Genomic DNA, 12,769 nt, shown 5'->3' on the forward strand with positions numbered 1-12,769 from the left:
CGTCAATGGCATCGACGGCTTCCTCGGAGGCGGAGCCTCGTTAGAGTCCCTCGACGACCTTGGCGCCGCAGGTGTCGATGTCTCTTTCCAAGACTTCAAAGGCTCCAATGGTCTCGAGCGCGTCAAGGACCGGGTCCTGGAATGGGCATGTCTAGAGCGACCAACCTTGTCCGACCGGGACCCCGATGGCGCCCGATGATCGTGACGACCACTCGAGCCCAAAGGCGTGCGAGTGGTGTCTCTGGCACGGTCACGGCTGGCTTCTTTCGACGGCGCGGTCAAACCGGAGCCCTGCGACTGAAAAATCGCCATCATCTCCTGCCGAAAGGAATCCCATTCGGCAGGAGTGGAATTCTTGTTGGGACAGCAACCCGCCGATGGGCGGAGTCCTCGGACGAGGACGGGGAAGGCGACCGGTCACAGCGCTTCCGTGAGTGCCTCGAAGAGGCAGAGACTTGGCGGGCCCTACTCCGGGACCGAGACCCCCCGGACCGACGATGCGGAGAGTCAACCCTCGAATCATCAGCCGAAAGGCCGGTGGACCTAAACTTCTGGGGCTTAGCCACCTTACCTACAGAAAGCTTCTTCTTTCGCTCCCGCAGGGCCTTCGAAGTAAGCGACTGGCAGTCCACACAGTCATCCGTGTCGCGGTCCCCACCGAGGCACCAGAGGCAAGCGACGTGTGAATCCGTCAACGACATCTTGGACCTGCATTCCCGACACTTCTTAAAACCCAGCCGCGGGGTAGAAGAAGACGAGGACATCATAGATATTCACAAACGAACAGGTTTGAGGAACCAAAAGAACAGAACTCAGAAGAGTCGAAGCGAACATGTTTGCAGAAAAAAAGGAACTGAGGCTATGGGCATCGTGCGTCCTACTTATAACATCCGGTGATGTCGGCTCGAGGCCCTCGAGGACAGTGTATTGACGTCATCAACGCAGGACGCAGACGCCAAAAGATTTTCCGAAGCAGCACAGCTGTGGTGATTACTGTCATAGATATGGAATACGTCGGAGGACCCAAACCCCTCGAAATTGGACATGCAAGCAGAGTGGTTGAATGTGGAGGCAGGGAAGTTGGAAGTGCAAGTGGGGATAGGGGAGGATGAGGTGGGGGGAGGAGCATAGTAGGGGGAAAGGAGAATATTTTGGTGTAGGGATTGAATTTTGGATGAGAAAAAGTTTGCAAAGTCAGAAGGAGAGAGAGAGGAGTTGGCAGAGGGATCAGGAGTTGGAGGGGAGAGGAGGCGAGAGAGGGTTTGGAATATTCGACGAGGGTGTGGAGAAGGTTATAGTAGTAGGAGCGCTTAGCTGAGTCGAGGCAGGAGACATAGAGAGAGTGATATGAAAAGTAGGAAGATTGGTTAGTTAGAGTAGGGGATTTGATCCAACATCATTCAAGGCGGCGAAGAAGACGACGCATTGACACAAGGTGAGATGATAGCCAGGGTTGGGAAGGTTTGCAAGAAGGGTGGAAGGGAGTAAGTGGGTAAAGATGATCGAGACTGGAGGAGATAGCGGAAGACAGTGAGGAAAGGGCGTCATTGGCCGAGAGAGAAGAAAAGTCAGGGAGAAGTGGAAGGACAGAGTAGCATGAGTTGAGGAAGAGAGAAGGGTTGAAGTTGCGGAGGTCACGATGAAAGAAGGAGGGATGGGGCGAGGGGTTGGAAGGAGAGAGAGGTGGGTGGGTAAGGGAGAAGAAGAGTAAGACGTGATCAGAGATATGAGTGGGCAGGGAGGAAACAGGTGAGGAGGAGTAGGTTGAGGTAAAGATGAGGTCAAGAGTGGAGCCAGAGGAGTGGGCTGGAAGAGTAGTGAGTGGAGAGAGGAGATAGGAGTCGAGAATGGAGAGGAGAGGGGAGGTTCGAGAGTGGTTGGAGTCTCCAAAGACTGTGAGGGAGGTAGGGGAGGGGGAGATGAGAGAGAGGAGGTGATCTAGGTGGTCTGTAAATGATTAAGAAAGAGATAGCATGAGGGTATGTGAAGGGTTTGAAAAGATATTCGAAGGAGGAGAAAGTAGGGAGAGAAGGATTAGGGGTAGATTAGAGAAATTTAGGATGATAGATGATACCAATGCCGCCGCCGCGGCCAGAGGGGCGAGAGACATGAAAGAAGGAGGAAGACGAGGTGGAGAGAGAAGCAGAGACAGTGGTATTTATAGGAGGGATCCAGGTTCCTGTGATGCAAAGGAAATGGAGGTTGAGGCGAAAGAAGAGGTCAAGTGTCGCAGCTGTCTTATTGCAAATGGATCTGGCATTCCAAAGTTTATGAAGCTAGAGGGTTTGAGAGTGGGAGGGTAGATAAGGTTAGGATGTAGAGGGTGGGCGTGAGGGGGAGGGGGAGGATGGGGGTATGTTGTGGGGGGAGACATGAGAAGCAAAGGAGGGAGGAGGAGGAAGGGGGAGGGGAGAGGGTGGTGAGCGAGGAGGAGGGAGGGGACAGACAAAGCGAATGACAAGAGGAGAAGTGATAGCAGGCAGGTGGTCTTGGTGGTGGCCTTGTAGGCAAAATGTTTAAAAGCTGTTAGGTGAATACAACTGGAACAAGACGTTCGTCGCAGAAGGGAGGACACTCTAGATCATAGAGAGGAAGAGTGAGCGGTCTCGGCAACAGGGTGTTAGCAGATGGCCCAGTAGGTATACGTGGATGAGTAGTCTAGGCAGCAGAGCATTCATAGGCTGTTAGGTGGGCACAGCTGGTTCAGGGGGAAGGAGTGAGCTGTTAAGGTGGGTTTAGGTTGCTTCAGATAGACCCTATGAGGTAGGTAGATAGGGGAGGGAGCCCTCAAGTAACAGGGATCAAGAGTTGTGGTTTGACAGGTATAGGCAGGGACAGGTATGAGGAGTGCTAGGCAGGCAGGCAGGGAGGGAGCCCAGGGGCTGGGTGGGGGGTGCACAGCTTCAGGGTAGGAGGGAGCAACCTCCTGTATCAGGGATGAGTAACCTCTAGTATCAGGGTTCAGGAGTTGCGGTTTGACACGCACAGGCAGGGATAGTGCAGGAGCAGCAGGGTAGGCAAGCAGGGAGGGAGCCCCGAGGCTGGGCAGGTTTAGTGATCAGTACAGCAGAGGTTCCCAGGAGTAGTGAGTGAAAGTTACAGTATTATTAGTATGGAAAGGACTGCAGTGTGAATGGAGCAGGTGCCTACCCCAAAGCAGCCGTGGTATCAGGCTAAGTTCAACCCTGCGCAGTCGTCAGGGTCGCATCAAGGAAGACAGCAGGCTGGAAGAGCGGTCGTAGGACCAATGTCTGTAGTTAGTGCAATATGAGAGCTGCGGTACGGAGGTGCAGCAGAGGGGTGAGACTTAATGCTCAATCAGACTGCCTCAAGTGGGGATGTCTCTTTGACCCCGCTGCGGCATAAGCAGTCACCTCTGGAATTTGGGGATGTGTTGCAGTCACGGCAGGCGGGGAGAGCGCAGGCTAGGTAGGTAATTATTATGGTTTTGAACACTCCAAATGTGTCCTTATGATGTTGTCAGTGGATGTGCATTGCTCCTAGAAGCTACCGTTCTGACCGTGGAGGATGGGGCTAACACTCAACAGGACATTTTCTAAGTAATTCCATGGACCTCCGTGGCAGCTATACTGATCAGTGACTGCCTACAATTCCAGGGATCTTGATTTCACTATATGCTCTCGATAAGAGTCATACATTTTACTTGTTTTTCCAGATGAGGTAGCATTCATCGACTCTGGTCTACTGATTAAAATGATTTAGGTCAAACTGCAGCACATCTTTTGCAGTGGCGGCAAGAGAAGACTTTTATTGGAGCAGAATAAATATTTCTCATGAATGCATGTGTAACAGAGCGAAGAGAAGGACGCCCAACCAACTAATGGGGTGCAAAAGGGTTCTCCCCCTGAGAATACAGGTTCAATAATGGATTAAAATGGTCAATTTTAAAGCGCACATTTTCTTTAAAAAACTGTCGGAAAGCTACACAATGTAAAATAGGTTTCCCAAGCTAACATGAGAAAATCCATTATGCCAGGATACTAACCGTGAAAAGGAGCAATTTCCGATGTAGTTCTTTGATGCCTTTCCCCACATTGTATGCCAGTATTCTGCCAGTGTAAGCAGAAATGTCCATACTGTATGCACCAAGATATGCCAGTATTCCTTTACATGTCAGAATTCCAACGTATGATAACTCATGTTAGCTTTGCCAATACTGCCAGTAATGTAGTTGTGCCAATATAGGACAGTATCCCCACGTAAAAACCTAACATTGGCTTACCTAAAATACCAAGAATATTGCAATGCATTCTATACCAACATGTCCATGCTGGTTGTGCCAGCATCGACCAGTTTTCCCACATAAGCCCACTTAGGTTGGATTTGTCTATACACTTATTACTATTGCCGTGACATCAGGTTTGGCCCTAGGCATGGGCACTCTGTGCCTTCACCCAGGGACCTGCCCCTGGGTTACTCCCAGGCATCAGTTGTCACATGTATGCTAAGTATTACAGATTGTATTCTAGAGGAACTGCACTGCTTCCATGTGTGATGAACCTTTTCTACCTGTCCTGGAGAGGCAGTAGTCCAGCATATGATCCATAGTCGCTCCTATTAGAGCCTTACAAATGCTGCACTGCTTATCCCCCTCGTTGCATTGGCAGAGCTTTGGATTGGAAGCCATTTATAAGTGATGGTTCACTTAAATAGCCCTGGCTTTGGACAAAACGTTCCCTAACATTTCAGTGATAAGAAATTCAAAAAGGGAATTTTTATTCTGAAAGCACACACAAATCACAGGTTAGTTGTTCAAATCTAAGCCTTCCATCGAGACTATTAAAATGTCACAAAAAGCTTTGGAAATATCTCCCTTCTTTTTCTGTGCTCTTTTTGACTTTTTGACACAGGAAACAGTGTTTTTTTTGTAGAGTGTCATGTTTTCCTGATATCATATATTGTTTAGTATTTTATACGTTTTTCTATAGGCTCAAGCAGACATGATACGCTAATCTAATGTTCCCATTTATACAATCCACCTGTATAATTCTGATCAAGCAACAGACAGAGAGGTAGTCAACAATCGAAATTTATTTAAAAGAACAGTTCAGTTTCAGACAACTGGGTCACTAAAATCGTATCTATAAAAAACAGATAGACCAAAACGGAATTGTAACTGCCTATATCAATCCCACTAGTATAAGTCCACAAAGCCATCTACTTTCAAATACAATATCTTCTTCAAAATAATGTGCTACTCAGAAATGCACTAGGCATTCTAACATTCTACTTAGCATTGGCTTTTTTGTAACGCAGAACTGAAACCATTTCACATAATGCAAGTATGATTAAACATTTGATTTTTCCCAGCATCAATATGGTACTGGAGAAAGTTAATGGGAACAAAACAATCAAGACACTTTTATAGCCCACAAACCCCATATGCAGGGGTGAGATACTGAATGCATTAACTATGTACAGGCCCTTGATGTATAAGCAATTACTGGTTAGTAGGGGGTCTATGAGTTAAGCCATGTACATGCAGAAGCTGATTTGTTTTCATTGGTTCATGCAAGTTTGAATTCCGTGCTAATGTTCTCGGGAATCTTGTGTGTTCTGTTCTGAACTCACATGGATATTTTATTCTTTAAATATGTGGGTGCAGCTCTCTTTAGTGGGTGTATGTGACTTTCATTACACCTGGATTTGCTTTTTTAAATTTACCAATGTGTGTGTGTGGGTTTGAGTGTGTGTGCCTTTTCTTAAATTTGAATGTATTTCTTTCAACATAGTTGCCTGCAGTTTTAAAGAGACCTACATGTACTGCTTTCAATCTATTTTTCATTAGCTTTAGCATTAATATTAAAGTCCGTGCATTACACTAAATACACATTAAACTCACCTGCACGCTTCGGTCTCCATCGACCTTTCAACAAACTGTCCACCATTTTATTTTCAATGTTTTTCTGTAGTGAAAAGCAGAGTTTGGGTTAGATTTCAGATGTTTAATTTGTTGATAAAGTAATTCAGGTATCACAAGCTTATTCTTCCTTTCTGACACAGTGTCAATATGCCACTAGCAGAAAACATAACTAGTGTATTATGTTTCGATAATTAGTAAATACCACTTTCTCCAAGATGATCTCATGTTGCCATCTGCATTGAGAAAGAATGTGGGGTACAAACCACTACACTGGCATCCCTGAAAGAGTAGTACTTGAGTTGTGTCCACCATGCCACAGAACGTCTAATCGCTGAATTGAAGACTATTCAACCACATTTATTGCACTCTCAAGGAACTATTCTGGTCAGCCCTCAAAGCCGCAACACCTTGAAGAGAGCATGGATCACTTACAAAGCTATAATGTCAAAGAGGGCACCATACTTACAGCTGAAAAGATCATCATCTCAGGAGGTCAACGCAAACTGGGAGCCAAGATATCACCAGACTGGAGTCCAAGAAGTGCAAGAAGAAGACCAGAAAACCAGCATTCTCCTCCTGTGCTCCCACACTCTGAAATAACCTTCCTGCTACAATCAGGCTGGCTCCCTCCTTCCAAGATTCCAGGAAAGATCTGAAGACTCTGCTCTTCAAGGAATACTTCACCGACAAATGAGCACCAAAGACTGACAAGGTGATTCTCTCCCACCTCTATGTCTGAATCCCTTAATTTGACAGTGCACTGCTGTTTTCTAACTAGTCCTGCATTACAAAGCTCACCTACCTACATGAATGCATACATACTTGGATGCATGCTTACAAAGGGCTGTTTGTGGACGTGTAGAATTAACTTATTTAGACAACACCCAGTTTTTTTTAATGCTTACACAGAACTTTTAAAATGTATTGGCCTAGAGAAGGCTAAGCATTCAACATCTGGGCCGCAAAAGTGATAGGGAATAAGTGATAGGGAATGATGAACAGTGGCTAGCCCATAGCCTTTGAAAGAAATAAAAGGTGGGCATGACTGGATGTAATTGGAGTTTTTCTTCATTTAATAAGAATGTGATTGCCATAAATGTCCTGATAGATAGGTGGCTAAAATATGCAGGTGCATTAAGTGAATATTAAGGTTCCCTTCATATTCTGCTCTTGAATCTACTACAGAAAACTTTGACATCCACATGTAAGTATTTTGTTAAGGAATTGCTGTATTAAAATTAATACCACAAGCTTTTTGAGTGAAGTTAACATTTCGTCCACACAAAAACAGGCATAATTGGAGAGTTTCATCAAAGAAACTTGCAATTTGGCAGAGCAGCAATACAAATTGTATTGATGTACCACTACCACCAAACTCATAATGAGAATTTAGGCAGCAAATTAACGTGGCACCACAACTCATAGGTCTCAATAATTATCATTATATTATTATTATTATTATTATTATTATTATTATTATTATTATTATTATTATGCTAACAATCAACATTAAATGTCATCAAATGTTCTTGTATCACAAATTGCAAGCTTTCAGACTTGCAAAACAGTGTCTCTTATACCCATAATACAGGAACACATGAAGAATGCACTCACATCTTTTTTTGGCGTGTATGTACAATTATTCCCTTGCATATATTTTTGCTGTTTAGCTGGGATATTGGAGGGAGTGGATGCCAGCAATAATGACAGATCCCAGTGTTACCTAGTGAAACTATGTGTTATGCTTTAAATTCATTTTAAGAGTCAGAGAACTGTATTGCACAGTGTTCCCAGAAAGTGTTATTAATACACTGTACTGGGGTATCTTTATAATACAAAAATGTATCAAAGTATCTAAACAATGAACATGTTCAGCCATGTCTTGAAATTATTGTATGTCAACCCCCTTCAGTAAATATGTTAGTATTAGCCCTTAATATGTTCCTATATGCATTTCAAATCGGGATATATTTTGGGAGAAACGTCTTAGGTCACTGTGTGTGTTTTTGTTGTTGCATTGTAGGCCCGCTATATGCTGTGTACTGACAATCCCAGAACTGACCTAATGGAAGTGAGTGGATGGTTATTGAAGTAGAAACACTACCCTGTACATCGTTTTTTGGGGGAGGCGGCTTATAAATTTGTACTGTCAGGATGGGATGTATTTGAAGTGACAATTGTTTGAGTTTTGAGTTTTAAAACATATGTGAAGATGATGCAGCTAATCCATGGCAAAAAAGAAAAAACAAAGTTACAGTGCAGACACATATTTTCCGTTTTCTCTCCCAGAACAAGTTTTCATGCCATATGACAATAGTATGCCTTTGTCTATCTTAGGAACGTCGCATGTTCTGGTGTACTGTTGCCTTGGGAAAGATATGCAATGGACTTGATCACACCAAAATTACAAAGAGTACACCTAAATACATTCTCACCAGGGAACAACAACAATCTTTATTGGCGTTCCTGGCTTGGAGAGGACTCCTCTGAGTTATCATATTGTAAATGTATCGCATTTGAAAATATCCCCAACGCTTCTAGTAGTAACAATATGCCGAGCAATCCCCAGATTAATGTATGTGTCACCACTCATGCAGCAGATACAAGTGGCGATACACAGATATCTGCCTATACTGACATTGTAAATGTTCCCACCGCGCTGGGTAGTAACATTGTGCCAATCAATCCACCTCTCTACTGAAAGCTTACTAAGTACCCTTGACAGAAACAAGACGACTAGCAATCCTGCGAGTAATTATGCTATCACACCCATGGAAATTGTGATCAAACCTGACGTCACCACTAATGACAATGAACTCACCCGTCATGCTACTGTAGATGTACCAGCTGCTTGCGCACCGCAATAAGCAATAATGCCACTGCAAATGTTCAAGATTCAACAACATTTGCATCTTACAAGACATAGTACAGGTATGCTATTTTTAACCACTCTAGCAAATGCCATGCATTGCACTATTCAGCACCCTCCTCAAATCAAGCAGCAATAACTTACAATGCTGTGTGTTTAAAAATATGTCTTTATAGGAGCAGTTTCATGACATTTAAAAAAATGTATATGTGCATTTATAGCAGTAACTTGCTTCTAAAAGAAAAAAAAGCTGATGCAAAAATATTTACAACCTTTTTAAGTGGCACTAGGTATGGAAGTTTAACATGTTGGCAGTACATGCCTACCTGCCAACATAATGCATTCCAATCTGTAGGTACTTATAATTATAATTGGTTATTTATAACACCTTTAATACCAAAGAGGTTTCAGACCCGGGATTCGAACCTATGTTGCTCTGTTTTATCTTACTTCCAAGACGAGCATGTTGCCACTGAGCTACACTACCCGTGTAAAGCCTTTATTTTTTTCTTTGCATTCTGTGACTTGCAATTCCACTTTTGCCATTATGAAACTTGAACTACAAGTCGCAGAATGCAAAGAAAAAAACCAGGACTGGACTGGAAGATTCGAAAGCGTGACATATATATTGAATGAAAAATATAAAATGGTATGCGTTTAAAAAGGTTTCTTTTTAGTAGCATTTTCATAAAAGTAAAAAAATGAATATGTGCATCTGTAGCAGCACTGTGTGTAACTTTTTCCTAAAAGCAAGAAAAAGCAGTTGAAAAATATTTCTACAACATTTTTCAGTGGCACTTGACATGAGGAAGAGTAATATGTTCTTGCTAGCATAACCCATTCCAATCTAGCGGTGCTTATCCAGCCCTGGTTTTTTCTGTGCAATCTGGAACTTGTAGTCAGCATTTTATAATGGGAAAAGTGGAAATACAAGTACCAAAACGCAAATAAAAAAAGATTGAAATAGATTATGTTTGGCAAGTATGCATTTATTGCCAACTTATTAAACTTACACACACCAAGTGCTACCAATCTTTTCCATCTGCACACAGAGCTCCTTTAAAAGAAACATTTGTAAACGCTCAGCATTTTTCATTTTCCATTCCATAAACATGTCACACTTTCCAACCTCACTCATTACATACCATTGTCCTCCTGCTCACACATATGTGTATACCACCAAAGTATCTATATACAACACTACACCTGCGACCGCGTCACACGTGCGTGACGCAGAGTCAAAAGACTGTGCTGACTCGAAGCCTGTTTGGGCCTGTTAGGGAAAATTCACCGGTCGGTGTGGGCCTCTGCCTGAAATTGTCCCCGACTGTGGTGTGGTACATTCTGTTTACTGTCAGGTGGTAAATACTGGTAGGAATTGATAATTTTTATAACTCTATGTATTGGAGCGGTGGAGACACCCTGCAGCTACCGTTGGGTGTATATAAAGTGGTGTTGCGAAGGAAGAATAATTTGGCCGTACTCCGTCGGGGACCTGCAAGGTTTACAGTCAAGGAATAGGGGTGGCACTATTACCCTGAGGGCTTTGAATAAAATTAGACACCTGGGTATCTTAAATAATGAATATGCCTGAGTGTGCTTTCTATTGATTCTCTATAGATTGCCATGATCATGCCAGATCAGCAATAAAGAATGCCACTGCACTGAATGATCTTATTGTGTCGTTGAAACTGGCTATTCCCTTTATAACAGAAACCTGGTTCAAAGACTACTCTGCTGCATATTTTCACTTATTGGTGCCAGAGAACTTCCAAATTAAATGGGCAAATAGAGAGCTCATAAGGGGCAGGGGAGAGGAGTCGCTATTATTGCAAGATCATCCTCGGAATTTCTTAATGCTCAAACTCCAATCTGGGATACACATTCACAACTTCTTACCTGTACATTACTTGCTTCCCAAAATTGCTCCTACCATTTTGTTTTGGGTTATAGACCTCTAGGTCAAGTTGGCCCCTTTCTTCAAATTCCCTGAAAGTTACCTTGGAGCAGTGGCTCTACATGATTAAAATTTGATTATCCTGGGTGATTTTAATATTTGGTGCAATATAATGATACTTGACGACTGCAATGCCATCCTAGCAAGGACTTCCTCTAAAAATCTCCAAAAATTACAGCTAACACAGAACACCCTCAGAGCACTTTGGGGCCTCAAACGCTCAGAGCACATCTCCTAAATCAAAAGTGAAGCCCACTGCCTCCCCGTCAAAGACTGCATTGAATTCAAAGTACTTTCCGCTACTCATCGCTGCTTCTAAAAAACAGGCCCCTATCTCAGTCACCGCATCTCCAAAAACCTAACCTGCGCACCCTGCGCTCCTCCTCCTCCATCTTACTGAATACCCCCAGATTCACCAGGAAACGAGCAGGGTCTCCAGCTTCACCGTCATTGCCCCTTCACTCTGGAACTCGCTTCCCCCTCAATCAGAAATGAACCAGGCGTGCCGCAAACAGATCAAAACCTTTTCTATTTAACAAATATGAATGATTTGCTTTTGAACCATTATGATTGTCAAACACTGCCACTCTGTAGCTTTCACTCATGCCGTACTATAAATGTAATATAGCGACATGATACCTCTGAATATCAAATAAATAAATAAATGCCAGACAACGTGGAATATGTACAGCTTAAGGATATTATGTATTCCCACAACCTCTGCCTACTAACTGAAATGGCATCCCATGTAGGTGGCCACTGCCTGGACATAGTGATGTTTAGAGGGAAGAAAATGGATCACCACAAGAACTTCCCAGTTACATGGTCTGACTATTCTGTGTTAAAGTTTTCTATTCCGATGGAACAGAAGCAACACAAAAAAACTACAGATTGTAGCACTCAGCTTTTACACGTAGTAAGATGAAACTGGACGTCATCACTAGTGCGGATCAAATTAAAGGGTTACTCCCATGTTCGGAGGACTCAAGTTGTTCTGAATTATATGTAAATCTTATGTCCTGTCTTCCAAAAAACGGTGATAGATTTGCTCCTATAACTAGTACTAACAAACCCATAAGCAGGAACAATCAGTGGTATAATGAATCACTGAGGATGCAAAAAAAGGAGCATCATCGAAAGGAGAAGCTGTGGCTAAAGACTAGGTCCGTTGTAGACCTTACAGAGGCAAAGACAGCACTAAACACATTCAAGGAAGGCATTGCTGTAGCCAAAGCCACATGCCTTCAAAAACAGATAGACCAGGCTCAAAATAGACAAAAAGATATTTTTGCAGCTGTAAATAAATTCACCTGCCCACCATGCACAATTGCACACCTTATTCTTCCCTGTCATTAGCAAATGAGTTTAATTTGTTTTTTACAAATACAATTGAACAGATTAGGAGAGATATTGCTCTGGAATCCTTATCGGTACAAAGTACCAAACCCAATATTAAGATGGTGGATAAGGAAAATCCGGCTTCTCCTAGACCTGGAAACAATGTCACACTGCAGCTACAAGAATTCCTGGAAGATCGGGGGATATTGGATTTGTACCAATCCGGACTGGACAGAGACGGCTCTCTTGATGGTCTGGGATGACATGTAAAAAAGGCTTCCGATGAGGGTCAAATCAGCATGCTAGTTATGCTGGACCTCTCGGCAGCCGTTGATACTGTCAACTTTGAGACCCTTATCTGAAGACTCTATACAGTGGCCGACGTATCTAAGGAGTCACTGCAATGGTTTACCTTGTTTCTGAATAACCAAACCCAGCACAATAAAATGGGGAGTTTTATCTCAGATTCCCCACCAGTTGAATACGGAGTGCCCCAGAGCTCATCCCTGTTGCCATTGTTATTCAATATTTATATTCGCCCCTTGCTGGATATCATTTTGGAATTCGGCCCCCACTATCATTCCTATGCCAATGATACACAGACCTACGTTCAGGGAAGCAACTAATAGAGTGTTAAGATGCGCCAGTAAAATAAAGAGCTGGGTGGTGCTAATAAGCTCCAGTTAAATCCAAGTAAAACAGAGATGATCCTGTTTGGACC

General features: G+C 43.3%; 1 protein-coding gene across 1 annotated transcript in view; it reads right to left on the minus strand.

Moving 5' to 3' along the window:
• Positions 1 to 12,769, minus strand: part of LOC138453202 (adhesion G protein-coupled receptor F5-like) — a 1,258,340-nt gene that overhangs the window by 1,050,102 nt on the left and 195,469 nt on the right. Inside the window, exon 3 of the mRNA XM_069605829.1 lies at positions 5,864 to 5,927. Coding sequence (XP_069461930.1) covers positions 5,864 to 5,927 — 64 coding nt within the window. The remainder of the gene's footprint in view (positions 1 to 5,863; positions 5,928 to 12,769) is intronic.

Source organism: Ambystoma mexicanum, chromosome 4p, assembly GCF_040938575.1.
Source record: "Ambystoma mexicanum isolate Mex_15411 chromosome 4p, UKY_AmexF1_1, whole genome shotgun sequence".
NCBI lineage: Eukaryota > Metazoa > Chordata > Amphibia > Caudata > Ambystomatidae > Ambystoma > Ambystoma mexicanum.